At 48.8% G+C, this 14,658-nt stretch overlaps 1 protein-coding gene across 1 annotated transcript in view; it reads left to right on the plus strand.

The window, feature by feature from the left end:
* Positions 1-14,658, plus strand: part of Fam135b (family with sequence similarity 135 member B) — a 124,111-nt gene that overhangs the window by 63,578 nt on the left and 45,875 nt on the right. Inside the window, exons 3-6 of the mRNA XM_048359258.1 lie at positions 499-638; positions 5,052-5,122; positions 9,674-9,847; positions 12,177-12,303. Of these exons, the coding sequence (XP_048215215.1) occupies positions 499-638; positions 5,052-5,122; positions 9,674-9,847; positions 12,177-12,303 (512 nt within the window). The remainder of the gene's footprint in view (positions 1-498; positions 639-5,051; positions 5,123-9,673; positions 9,848-12,176; positions 12,304-14,658) is intronic.

Raw genomic sequence — 14,658 nt, forward strand, 5'->3', positions numbered from 1 at the left:
TGGTGTAATAAAATACCATAAACTAGTTAAGTATCTGATAAACAGAGAAATGTCTTGCTCCCAGTTATGAAGGCTGGAAGTCTGAGATCAAGTGCCAACCTGGTCAGGTTCTGCTAAGGTAACAGAGACGGTCTTCCCTCTTTGGTTCTCCGTTCTCATTTCTAGGTGGGGAATTATGGATGTGATTCTGGGGTAATTTGAGAAGATGAGGCGTTTAGTAGATACTAAACTCCATCCCAGGGGGCACTTCTCACAGAAGAAATGATTTTGCTAAGGTCGTACAGCTTGTACGACATAGAACAAGGTTCTCAGCAACAGATCCCACCTCGGTGGGCACCAGTCCTGACATGGTATTGTCTGGGTCATCTGTGATTGGAATTGTGAAGCTTTGGAACTGTTAATGACGTTTGGGGTCATGGCTTTGGTAAGACTGGACAGACACCCAATGGGGCTATAGGAGAAGGGGCTCATGGACTTTTGCTCGTTCTTGTTTTGCAGAGAGCAACAGTGTGAATTCAGCCTGTGTCTACGAGAGCACTGTCCGCAGCCGCATCTTCCAGATCTTGTACAGGAATGAAGAGGTGCCCATAAACGACGCAGTCCTCTTCCGAGCGCATTTGCTCTTAGACGGTGAAAGGGTAAGTCGTGAATCTACCATCGGGGTAAGTGTTCCCTCACCCAACCGTCCCCTCTCACACGGAGGGAAGTGGTGAGTGAGAAGCTGAAGATTGACTCTGAAGTCTGACACCCAGGGATTTGTGAGTTGGAATGTTTGTACGTGCACTCATGCATTCATTCATTGCTTTTTTACTCATCCTTCCATTCACACACTTGCTCATTCTTCGGAGTCCCAAGATAGCAAGACTAACTCGCCATCCCTCACACTCACCCCCGACTTGCCCATGTGTGCATCTGTTCCAGCACTGTGTCCGTGAATCTGTCGGCAAATGCTTCTGAGCATCTCCTTTGTGCAGTGCCTTGAGTTAGGCCCTCGCGTCGGAGGCAGGATTGGAGAAGGAAACAAGGCCTACACTTTCAACGGGTTATTAGTTGAGTCAGAAAACAAATGTGTGGGCCGGTGCGAGGCATTACACTGTGTGCGTGTGAGGAGGAGTCAGAAGACTCAAAGGATGACAGAATGAACCTGAGATGACGAGGTGGGTAGGCATCAACTATTTCCCAAAGGAGCTGGCTCTCAGATCACGTGCCAGCAGAGGGGGAACTCGGAAGGACTTGTGGTGAGGGGGACCGGCACGAGTGATGCCCACAGGCCTTGGAGGGGAGTCCCAAGCACGGCTCACGTCCCCAGTTCCCACCTCAGTCCGTGCTGATGAGTTCCGACCTACAGTTTCCGGGTGGAATACCATTCGTGGTGCGAAAGAGAGCTTCCATTCCAGGAAAATGCAGTGAGAGTCCTCCCAGTCCTATTCCCCGGGTGGTGTGTAGGATTCTTATTGAGGACTTGTTCTCTTTTGCCCATTTCATCCATGGCTTTTTGTCTACATTTTCTATGAATTAGGTAGTAGACAGGTTCTCCTAGGTGGAGAAGAATAAACGCTATCACTCAATCATCATGAGTCCGTTTATCGAATCACTCATATGCATTAAGGTTTATTAAATACCTGCTATGTGCATATTATGTACTGGAGAAAAAAATAAGAGAATATTCCTGATGCAGAACAATATATCAAGTATCTCGTCACCATTTTAATTCTATCCAGGTCTTGCTCTTGCCCTTAGTAGGTTGACCTTGTGAGATTCAAACACATTTCGAGGTCAAACAGGATCTACTATTTCCTCCTGCTTGTCAAAGTAGTAATCTCCATAAGCTAATAACTTCTTATTGCAGGAGAAGTAAGCTACACAGCAGTGAACAATGTTACTATTAATCATTATATCTGAATCAGTGACAATTAAAATTAATTGGTTATGTCTGTTAAAGAAACCATAATTTTGAATACTGTACTGGCTTGTCTCCAATGCAGGAATACCAAAACACTGTTTATAACCCAACGGCCAGGACGCGTGGGCACAAATGCATTCTGTTATTATTGTGAACCACAAACATTTCCAGAATGGATGTGTATCCCATAAGCATATGGAACTATAGATCAGCCCATGCAGTTAGGCAGCAGGTGAATTGAAGACCATGGAGAGAAGTCACTGGAGAAACACCAGGAAGAGTTGCTTGAATGAACAATGCTGGCCAGCTGAGTTTGGAAGGACAGTGGATACTTTATTTATAGATTCAGTGCAATCCCACTTCAGATTTGAGAAGGCTTACAGCATACCTAGAATAGTTAAAGGGGAAAAAAAAGTAGTAATAGCCAGAGAAGAGGACAGAGACAGAAGGGCGAGGCAAGGCAAGGGTGGAGTCATTCTAGCAGAACAGAATTCAGAAGCATTCCCTGGGCATTGGCTAACAGCGACCCACACATTGAGTGGTCACCTCCCAGCAGCCAAAGGAAAGAAGATAAAATAATGAACCACACGATGCTTACTCCTCTCAGGAGGAAGACCAGATCGCATGGGGGGAGGGAAAGCTTCTTTCTGTGAACAAGGTTACAAAGGAAGTAACATTAAAAAGCATGTCCTCCCAGAGCGAGGTACTGTGTGCCACCCACACCTTGCAACAGTCCTCAGTGCAGACGAAGATCCTTGACCCACTCCACGACCGAGTGATTCAGACGGAGGGGGTGAGCTGGGGCTCGATCGGGCTCCGGGGTTGGTGTATGAGGCCTGTGTGGGGTTTCGACAGGAAGCAGTTGAGTGCTTGGGAAAGGGAGGATCGTCACGCACGGGAAAGCGGGAAATTAGCAGGAAGATCTGGGGAAGAAATCCTCACTGCATGAGAAGCCATGCACACAGCGACCTAGAAAGCACTGTTGCAGACACAGCCTCGTGGGGGCCACGGGAGCCTCGCCGGAGGCCAGGTGCGCACTTCGTCCTTTAGAAGGCCTCCGAAACGCAGAGACCTGGGCTTAAAAACAAAATCATTTCAGCACGAATCTGAGGAAGGAGGCTGGAGCCTGGTGAAGGCCACTGCTACTGTTGTACCTGTGCGTGCTGGCGTGTATCAAGAATAAGGGAAAGGCGTGTTGTGTGCTTGTGTGTATATATGTGCATGTGTGTGTCTGTGTGTGCGTGCATGTGCACTCGTGTGTAGGGAGGAGCAGGGAAGGAGCAACCAGTTATGAAATGAATGGTCAGAAATGTCGGTGACTTCATTCTAGAATATCTTGCGATCGAGATTAGCAGAGACATTGGGGAAGTCACAGCCAAGATCCGTGTAGCCGCAGTTCTTAGGGAACTGCACGAAGGTCCAAGCGCACAGTGAATTCTCATTCTCCTGACAAATGCGTTCTTGGAAAATGGGGTGGGGGGGGAGCTCATTACCAATCTTATTTCCAAGGAACTGGTGGGCAAGAGGCTGGGCCGGCTTTCCTTGTGTGTATGAAGTGAAAGATGTGATTATGCAAAACAAAGCTAAGAGGAAGTTATTTACAGTACTTGGTTTCAGCAAAATGTTAGCTTTTAAGGCTTTTTCTTAAACAACAAATTTTAAACCCCGAGGACCTAAAGATAAATTCCATCCATATGTCTCTGCCTGAATTGTGATTAACTAGGAAGACATTTTCAAAGAAGCTTTTAGATGAGAGATTTCCATTCCTGAAGGATGAGCACATTCTTGCAAAGAAGCCAAGAAAAAAAATGACGGGATTAGGAAGAGTTTTATTAATAAAAAAAATGCATTGACATTTCCTGTGCAACGGGACCCTGAACTCAGGGACCTCAGCAAGCAAACAGCAGCATTTCCCTTAGTGACACGCAGATTAAGAGTGAGCAGAGCCTGAGGCCCTGCTAATGGTGCACAGATTAGTCGGGACATATGGTAAGAAAATAGTCAGGTTTTCAGCTGTAGAGCAGACAGATATTTTCAGTGAAAATAGAAGCAAGAATTGCCTGATCTGAACAGAACTAACAAACTCTAGTGGTATATTGCCAGATCTGGATGCTTTTCACCCTGCAAGAAATTATAGACCTGTAACATTAATATAAAATGACCTGAATTTTAAATGTTTGCCACTTGCTAAGAAACATTAAACAAAACAAAACAAAGCACAGTGGAGACCATGACAGAACATCTCTGCAGATAACCTTTGGTTCATGGGCCTTCAGCCTACAGATTTGAAAAGAAAAAATCATTATAATTGAAAGCAGCAAATGCTAAGTCAGGAAAGAAGAGTGAAGCTTTGTGAGTTACAGGTCCTGGTAATGACTAGGCCAGCTGAGCAGATGCAAAGGTGAAATCTGACAATTAGCATGCAATTTTCCCTGAATATGAGAGCAAAAGAAGTACTACTACACCCATCTTGTGGTGTATCTGAAAAGTATAGGCCATTTAAACATTTTTTAAAGCTAAAGGTGAAAGGATATGAAATATTTAAGGGGGAATTCTTGGATCACAAATGGTTAAGTGCAATGAATTCCAAGACAAAAATTAAAGAGACTGGCTTTCCCACGAACTTGATCCAGATCGGAAATGGCTTAATTTTCTTGTCAACTTCCTCTTCAGCATTTGATAATACCACTGCCTGCCAAGCAAAGGCACGTGAGGATCAGACCCAGCTTTATGTCAGTGACTTCTGTCCATGGCTCGCTAACTTGGGCTTTGTGACTCCATCCTTCCCCAAGTAGGGGCTACAAGGGCACTTATTCCCGCCTTAAAGAATTCCAGATGGAAGCTTTAGGTGAGAAACAAAGCTTTCAAAAGTCCCAAAACAAGGACATTTGTTTACTAGTTTCTGCAAATAGGCTTTTCTCAAATGGGCTTCAGACATCCCTCCCTTCCCTTGACCATGTACTATTCCCCAAGTATACTGTTCATCCAGAAACGCATGTCGCATGCTCATTGGATCTGCCTTAAGCACAAGGGTCACGGACTTTTATGCTGAGATTTCTATTTCTCTTCTTTGGGCACCAGACCTCTCAGTGCGTCATTTAGACAAGAGTGAGCCCCTAATGTCCCCTGGACTTTCTTTCTTTTGCAGGTGGAAGATGCACTGAGTGAAGTCGAGTTTCAGCTCAAGGTGGACCTGCACTTCACAGACAGTGAGCAGCAGTGAGTGTCGTGTAAATCCCTGAGTTGTGGTGGTTGGTATCTTCCTCTGGCACGTCCCACTCCAGGGCCATGAGCCTCAGAATGGCCACCGACACCGGTGCCTTCAGCCCTCCACCGACACTGCTGGCCATGAGCTCGGGCTGAGCGGGTCAGCCTGGGACCTTGAAACTGCATTGTAGGCAGAAGCTCTGGTCCTACACACAGATGCCTCCCACTTTCTGACTTTTTGAACCGGTAACTGTTCATACAAGGTAGGCTACGACAATCAAAACGCCCTCTGAATGAGAGGAAGGTCTACCGTGATTTTTCATCTTTGTGCCGGATGTCTGCTATTATTATTTCAACTCTCTGGAAATTGGAAATCCGTTTATGGTATAACCTGCTGATTAAATAAGCAGGAGGCAGGGCCCCCCTCTTTTCTTCTCTTCACTGCTTCTTCAGGTTTGTTCTGTGGCCTCTTCTGCCTGCCCTGGGATGAACATCATTTCGGTTACCCTACATTCTTTCAGGAAATAGAATAAACCATATTTTCTTAGGTGTTAAAAAAATCACAGTCAAGTATGATCCCCAAACTCTGAATTCTCATCTAGTTTTAGGGTTTCTTTGTGTCCATTCTCCATGCGACCTTCAGGTCAGGCTTCCTTGGGGTCTGATATGTCTTCCCAGGGCAGAAGAGATCAAGTGATAGGGACTTTGTATTCCTTCCCTAGTCTTCTTCTGTGCCATAGGTGTTGAGTCAGGCTCACTGAGGAGGGGGAAGAAGAGGGGAGTGTTGGAAAAAATCTTACTGCCTAGTAATCAGTAGAGAAGCAGGGCCTTAACTGGTAGATGTTCGATCCCCGGGAGGTATCCTTGTGGGTTCCTTGGCAATGCACGCATTAGCCACCCCCAAAGTAGGCTCACTCAGCCCGGGCCTTGTCATTCTCTGACATGGTGAAGCGTTTTATGGTCAGATCATTTGCGTCCTGGAGGAACATGGAGACAGAAACTTTCCCAGGGAACCTGTGATGTGGCCATGGGAGTGATGCAAATCCCATCCCACGTTTGTGGGGAACCCTTTCCTTCAAACCCACTTCTGCTGCACTGGGATATTCACATCTTCCCTGGCCTTTCTCCCGAGGGCGTGTTCAGGACCACTGAGGGACAGGGCCTGTCTTCCCATCATTCTGAGCCAACTCCCATGAGGACCTTCTTCCGCATAAGAGGAAGAGAGGCAAAGTTCATCTCATCTCCATTTTGATATCAGAACCTCCCTACACGTTGACCACTGCTCTATGAAAATTCACCTTCATGCCGAGCCTCTACAACCTCTTCCTCATCCCCGCTGGAAAACAGCAAAGCAGGAAGCTGACGGGAGGATGCTGGTGAATGCATCCTCCCGTAGCTTCAAAGTTGAGACTCCGTCTTAGGACTTTTTGCACTTCTCAGGGATTGTCCCAACACTGTCTGTGGGGGTGTGGGTTACAGCATGAAGGACTGAGTCAGAAAGGATGGGAATCAAAGAAGGATCTCTCCTGAGGTGTCAGATACACAACGATTGACTGAGCACTGAGAACGGACCTGGGTTGCAAGTGTCATGGCTGGTTGGTGCCTGCTCCCGAGGTAGGGAGGGGATCTGTCCAGGGTGCTGATCCAGTATCTGGACTCTGTGCGCTGGATTGCTCTCTCTCCTGTGTTTATCAGGAGCTCTCTGGATGCCTTCTTCTCTCATCACATCCACGTCTTCCTTGGTGAGGTGACAGAAGCTGAGCAATCCTATCTGTGCTCTCAGAATCCACACCTCTGCTCCCATCGTTCTCATGACCTTTGTGTAAGAAATAGCTCAGCATCCTTCCAGGGACCGCCTCACATCCTGCATCCTCATGCCAAGTTCATCCAGAGACTTTCATCCACAGCCCCAATGGCAGACATTTCTGATTAGCCAGAAAACCCTGCCCCTGCTTTCATACTGATCTTAGGAACTGCAAACCACATGAAGAGCTTTAACGATAAGCCATAGTGCACACCGTTCCTGAAACCTTCTTGCCAGCAAATGTTGGACTTATTGGGGAGCCTCTGTGTAGGACATTGGCCCTGTCGAAATATATCAAATGCAGCAACTTAGCTTATTCATTCATCCACTATTAAATATGGAGCAAACATCTTTATTTCTCCAAATTTGAGTAGCCTGGTTTATGAAACGAGGATCTCTTAATAGGTCTGTTATGAAGATGAAGAGAGATGTGTGTGTGTGTGTGTGTGTGTGTGTGTGTGTGTGTGTGTGTGTGTGTGTACAGGCAAGTGCACATTCTGCTAGATAAATGGCTTCTCCATCCACATGGCTTATTAGATGTAGGGCCTCGATGTGTTGTTTCCTCTCTATAACACAAAGCACTTAATAACAGCCAGAGCAGCTCTTTCGTGCAGCAAAAGATTATCTGAGAGAAACAGGAAGCCAGAGGCTGTAAAAATTAGAAAAGCCATATTTTTTCATTTTCATTAATTGGGTTTTAGGATGATAAGGCATGCGGAGTACCTCCTGGGGGTAGACATTATGCTTTGAAGCATTGCCCGGCCAGTCGACACAGGGTAGAAAACAACCCGAAAGGCACAGAGTGCAGAAGACAGATACCTGAGACCAAGGCAGAAAGGCTACTGAAGCCCATTTCACCCAGCCTCCCTCAGTGCGGGTGTGTGACACTGCCCCTTGGGACTTTTGTTCATGTTCAAAGACCTTTGGGATGTACTGGCTTCTAGTGGATAGAGACCAAAGATGCTTCCAACACTTTAGCATGCATAGGACACACCCTGCCACTGCCTCCCTCCCCCAATAAACACAACAAAGCAGAATTTAGCTCCAAAATCAGTATTACATCAGACTGGAACAGCTTTGTTCTAGTACTATCTCTGTCTGTTCTATATCAACACCTACTCACACAAGGCCAGATAATTCATTTCTCCCCAGTGTATTTTTTTCTGTCCCTGAGTAGCTGCGACACAGAGGAAGTTCTTTCTTACCTCAAGGGGCTGCCGTTCCTTGTGCCTTCCCTTGGTCAGGCTCAGATGTATTCCTTGTGAGTTTCTGGAAAGTATTCTCATTCCAGATAGCTCTTCAGATAAGAAAAGCTCTAAGTTAACTTTTTATCTCCAGGTCAAACATGGGAGCTTTCTCCCTGTGGGTATGATTTTTCTTGTTTAATTTTTTTTTTTTTAGTTTGCTTTAGTTCCTTTATGAGAATGTGAGCATTTCCTCTCGGTGCTATCAGCTTCAACTCTGTCTTCTCTAAGTTCACACATACATACATACTACATACTTACTACATACATACATACACACATACACACATACACACCAGCACATGAAACTGAACTTGATCTCCATGTAGGAGCTCTATCCACTTCCAAACACAAAAGACAATCTCTGGCCTTCTTCATTCTTTCCTCCTACCAGTGTGGTTTAATTTCTAGTTAACATTTTTTAAATCTTGTCTAATTGAGGTATGTTTAACATTCTGTTGGTCATGCCTCCCAGGAGCACTGTGTGAATAGACTCCAAGAAATACTAGCCAGGTGCTGGTGGCTCACACCTGTAATCCTGAGATCTGAGGAGTGCAGTTCAAAGCCAGCCCAGGCAGGAAAGTCCGTGAGACTCTTAGCTCCAATTAAACACCCGAAAACCAGAAGTGGTGCTGTGGCTCAAGTGGTAGAGCACCAGCCTTGAGCTGAAGAGCTCGGGGACAGCACCCAGGCCCAGTGTTCAAGCCCCACAGCCGTCAAAAACAAAACAACACACTAAATGCTAACTCAGTACAGACTGGATCAAAAAGACCTCATCTTACATTCCAGGTTTACCTTACAATTTTGACCAAGTTGATGAACTTATGTTAGTTACTTCCTCTCCGGCAAGTGGAGTAGTGTTAGTAAATATCTCATGTAAGAGACTTACAGAGAAAGGGGAAAAGCAGTTTAGAGTGTGGTCATAATAAATTTTTGTCTGGATTAAACATGTACACATCAGCGTGTTTATGAGACTCGTGGCATGGATTCTTCAATCCTTCCTCGCCAGGTTTTGTCCTGGTGGAAGAGAAAGCCGTTCTGTGTGGTGTCTTCAAGCAATGATGCTGGTCCCCAGAGGTGTTGTGGCTCTCTGACTTGGCATTCATGTGCACAGAAGCAACAATACTTCTCCAGAAGCGCGGCCTCCTGGGCGTTTGGGTCCTCCTCTCCTTTTCCTGTCTCCTCTGTCTCCTGCACTCTTGACATATATCCACCCAGGCTTCCCACTCACCTTGCAGGACTTGCCTGATGAGTCTTCAGAGCCCGAGCTTCCAGCTGGCCAACGCCTCTGGCTTTACTTAGAGGAGACTCAGTTGACTCAGTGGGCCTTTCCTGCCTGTTGGCTGTGGTGTAGGGTGGGACACATAGCCGCTGTGAAACGCTAGAGTAGCCGTGAGGGGCTCAGCCGGCCTCAGCGTTGTGCTATGGGAGTAAGAGCACGTCCGGCGTGGGGAGGGGCTGCCCTGCAGACGGGTGTGGCTGTCGCTGACCGCGGCTCCCTCTCCTGCCTTCCAGGTTGAGGGACGGGGCCGGTGCCCCGATGATCAGCAGCCGCACGCTGGGCCTGCACTTCCACCCGCGGAGGGGTCTGCACCACCAGGTCCCTGTCATGTTTGACTACTTCCATCTGTCGGTGATCTCGGTGACCGTCCACGCGGCCCTGGTGGCCCTCCAGCAGCCCTTGATCAGGTATGGAGTTAGAGGCCGCCTGCTGGCGTGGGGAGACCCATCCTGTCCCGGGGTGGGGGGAGGGGAAGGGAAGGGGGGCCTGGAGGGGCTGGAGTCATCCTGGAGGATCTGCCCAGGGAAGGTTTGCATCTCAGAGGCTGCAGGTTCGGGCTTGGGCCTCAACTGGAGAAGCAGAGAAGAAGGCGGGGGAGAGGGCGGAAGGAACACCCGCACACCTGCTCACGTGGGGAGAGCCCGGACGCACTTTTCTCTGACTCTGCCTTATTAGAGAAGTTCTAGTGAGTTCCAGAGGGAGAGAGGGACGGGCACCGAATTCCAGCCTGAGCCTGACTCCCCCGCGTGGTTGTCGTTTGGTAAGATGCAGGCCTAGCTCTAAGATCTTCTGCCCTGGCTTCACTTCGAGGCTCAGGGTGGGACCCGTCTGCTCCCACAGGGCGGTGGTGGCTGGCAGGAGGTGGCCCCCACCCTGAGACCAGCGGATGCTGGGTGGAAAACCGGTAGGAAGGGGGGGCTTCCTTTCAGGAGGCTCTGTAGCCCAGTCAGCCAGTTGTCCCTCTAAAGCTGGAGTCAAGACCATCTTCCTGCCTAGCTCCATTACTTATTTCCTGGGGAGCTTTGAATAAGTCACCCACCTTCTCTAAAACATCTACTTCAACACGTAAACATCCAACAAACACCAAATAAGGAAGGTGCTTTAAAAAGAAATAGGATGCGATACTCATTGATCATGTCCGGGGGTAATCGATGTGAGTCCAGAGAGCTCCCGAGCGCTGGCTGAAGCACGTGAAACTCCAAGAGTATCAGCGTCCTTGGGGCATTTCTACTAAGCTGGGTCCTGGAAGCTCTGAAGTGAGCAGATCAGGGCCCTGACTTTCAAGGCTCAGAGCCTGCAAGAAACACACAGATGCTGTGAACCCCAGTTCAGAGTAGTACCTGCCAAATGGAGGGGTTTGCAAAGAACTGGTGGACCCGAGCACAGGTCAGGGCTAAAACCATGAGCTTTAGGATCGGAGAGACCCAGGTGGCAACTCGGAGCCCTACCTGCTATCAAGCATGGAGACTTCAATGTCCTCTAGGACTAAATGAAACAGAGCATGGGAAACCAATAGCCATGCATTCATAGATTAATTTTATTTAGTATCTACTGTCTTCAGGTCCTGGTCTAGACCACCTGTCTACCACTGGTAAGCACTTAAGAAATGGAACATACATTTCATCATAGGGAGAAACAGTTCTACTTGAGACCTGATGTAAGTCTTTCTGGAAGAAATAGCCTTTGTGTTCCATCCAAAGGACAAGAAAACAAAAAGAACTTGGAGAGGGTGGATCACAGCCAGGTTTTTATGCCATCATTAATGATGCATTAAGGAGTTGAAGGTGAATGTTTTCTGCGTGAAGAAGGCATGGAAGGCTGAACAAGTGGTCACCCGGGGAGGACAGAGTCGTTCACTGGCTTCCAGTTCACGCTGTTGTGATTGGAAGCCTTGGTGCCGTCTTCTCCAGAACTTGGGGAGCCGGGAGATGTCAGCAGGGAGTTTAACCTGACGAGAGGACTCCCCCGTGCACGTTTTCCTGCAGCAACCTTTCAGAAGAGGATTTTAAAAGCTACAGTGGGAGCTGGAACTTCCCCACGGATAGAGTAAAAATAGACCTGCCTTCCGCTCTCTGCGTTCTTCAGGAGGTTTCTGCCTCATCTCCCAGTATCTAGAACAAAGGGAATCCTTTAAGTTCGTGGGAAATGCCTGTCAATAGGGCACAGGCTAGCTTTTCTAGGAAAGGTTTTTCAGAGCATCAGTTAGATCCGGTAAATACACAGCTGGGGTGAAGTGAAAGCTTCACCTCAAAAGAACCCCCCAGCCTTCACTGAAACAAACTGAAGAGAAGGATCCAATTAACCTTACTTGGGTCTAACAGTGTTTCTGGAGAGATCCCTGTCCCACTGGGAAAGCTAGCCGTTGCCCTTACAAGGAGCAGAGACAGGAGTTGGTACATGTATGACCTGGGCCACCAATGGTCTCTGGCCGGGGAAGCCTTTCACCTGCCCCTGTGGCTAATATTGCCTCAGTGTCTCTCAACAGACTCAGGTGGAGTTCTTATACGATTACAGGAAGTGCATAATCCTTGGCTCTCAAGCTTACCTGCCACTTGCCAGTTGGGAGTCCTTATTAATAACATCCAGGATGTTCTCCCTACCTATCCCCTGCAGTGAGAGTCATTCACTCACAGGGACCCCACAGACTCCTGGGAAAGCTCCAGGGGGGCGGAGTTGACATCCGCACTGCACTGTTTACACCCCGTTTCTCTCTTTCCCTTCCTCTTTTTTTCCCAGTTTCACTCGTCCTGGAAGAGGCTCCTGGCTTGGTAAAGGTGGCCCAGATTCGGGGCCAGAGCAGTCCATTATTTCTCTGGAAAATTTAGTGTTTGGAGCTGGATACTGCAAGCCTACTTCCTCAGAGGTACTGATTTCATGGGGCTACAGGCCCGTCACCTGCAAACCTCAGGGACTTCGGGGTGTGTGTGTGTGTGTGTGTGTGTGTGTGTGTGTGTGTGTGTGTGTGTGTGTGTGTCATAGTCTCCTTGGATTCTGCCAGCACGCCATGGTCTGGACAGTGCATCACAGAGCTGGACAGCATCTGTGCATTTGTCTGCTGCACAGATGATAATGTCCGCAGTGAATCTGGGTATAATGAGCACTTTTCCCAGCTCTTCCCGCTTGGAGATCTGTCCAGCTACTGCCTAACCATCCTTCTCTTCGTCACTACTGCAACATCTCTCCAGCACACTGGGAATGGCAAGCCCTGTGGTGGCCCAGGGAGTGTGGCCCACCCAAAGGGGGCATGCCTTGGCACCTCTGCGATGGGATCCCTTGGGAGACCTTAGTTCTCTGGTGCCCAGGCGGTGGCTTGAGGGACTTCACTCAGACTCTGGGGTGACACTGAGAGTTTGCTGGCATTGAGGCAGGCCCACTTTCTAAACCTGGTGCCCCCTTTCACTGGCTTCCTCCCTATGTGTCAGTCTTCACACCTGCAGCGGATTGCTAACAGCTAATAATCTCATGGACAATTATGTGCATCCAAGTTGTCGTGACTGGGAAAAGCTTGATCAAGTACCTGGCGCTCGTTAATCGGTTCACAGCTGTGACCATCCTGCCCTTTGCCCTTTCGTCTGTCATTACTCTTCTGCGATGGGCAGGGTTTGGTCACACACAGCCTGCCTGTCTGTATTTCTCCTAAGCTGATCTGTGCTATGATTTGATTCATGGCCTGCTCAGAAAGAAGCAGACTATTGTTCAGGACTGATCAGTCCACGGGAAAGGTTTCCTTCCTTCCCATAAGGCATTGGTTCGTACTTATTACAGCGGCTGGGGAGTCTCCAGATCTGCTTTCTGCCATCTTGTAGACACAGGAGAGTGGAGGGAACCGAGGGCGCTGGCATGGACCCTTCTCTATTTCCACCTGTGTGCTAGCCTGGTGTGAGGCCAGGAGAGACGACTCCCCGTCCCCAAGGCTGGCAGCAGAGCCATCGTCCTGCGATGGATGTGTGGCCAACTCCTAGCATCTTTCCCTGCTTCGTGGAGCATCGGGAAGGGAGCCGCCTTTTCTGGGAACTCCTCACCGTCTTGCTCTCCCTGTATCCAGATCTTCCTTTGAAAACCCACATCACACTGGTCCCGAGATGCCTTCCTCTAGGAGCTGGGTGTTCATGACTGTCTCAGCCTGAGGAGTTTCCAACACTTGCCTCCCACAGGCCCTTAGCCGGTACCCCCGGAGCATGGTGACGATGACGGTAAACTGTGTGCCTGGAGGAACTTGGGTGCGCAGCTGCCTGCAGGTCCTGCCAGACCTTCTCCCTTGTTGTGGCTCGATGTCGTTCTGATTCCCGAGAAGCAAGACTTGCTCGTATGTGCCCTTGGGAATCCCTGGCTCTTCTGTGCAAGGACTGGATGCAGGGACCATCTCCTTTGGTCTTCCTCCTCCAGGGCCCTGCACCAGGCAGGAGTGCGAACGTGAGCTGAATGAGTGTCTGATACAGGTGTATGAATCCGGCTTAGGTACGGAACTTAACGGTTGCTTGCTGTGGCAGCAGAAAGAAGCTAACGAGAGCCAGTGTAAAATGATGGATGTGTCTCCGCTGGCTCAACAGCTGCTCTGGCGGGATGCAGAGACCCTAGGCAAGATGGAGCGGGGTGCGTTGTAGGTTCTATTTGCCACTTCCCTCTGTTCCTGATGTATCTGGCCATGCCCTACCCAACTCTGTCTTCCTGTGGCTCAGAGAATGGGGTTCTGACACCTGCTGTGATCGATTCTATGTGACCTTGGGAGAACGTAGCCCAGGGAAAAATCAGTTTCAACCACCATGAAATGGGATTATACTTCTCCTTTAGAGAAGAGTGCAAGAGTTTGTAGGTGTATAAACTGTGACAGACGTGTGGTACCGTGTATTGTCATTCTTTTTGCTGTCTTTTTCTTCTGGGGATCTATGTATGTCAAAGCAGACGTGCCTGTCTTTCTTAAGAATCAGAGAAGATGGAGTGTTTGTGAGGGCTTGATTTGGGGCTACTTACAACCCCTCTCTGGATGGGCTATGCTCAGGATTTCACCCTTTTCCTGTGCGTGTTGCAAGGGAGTCCTGTCAGTGGATGTGGATTCGGTGCTGTGCGCCCACCCTGTGTTTTCCCATTAGCCAGGGCTGCCAAGCAAAGAACACAGTCCATTCCCCCACCCCCTGGAGAGCCCTGCATCCAATCCCCCGCCCCCCCACCCCCCCCACTGGCGGGAGCGTCAGCACATAGACTGCTGCCAGCTGGAGGA

This window comes from Perognathus longimembris, chromosome 12 (assembly GCF_023159225.1).
Source record: "Perognathus longimembris pacificus isolate PPM17 chromosome 12, ASM2315922v1, whole genome shotgun sequence".
Classification (NCBI taxonomy): Eukaryota; Metazoa; Chordata; class Mammalia; order Rodentia; family Heteromyidae; genus Perognathus; species Perognathus longimembris.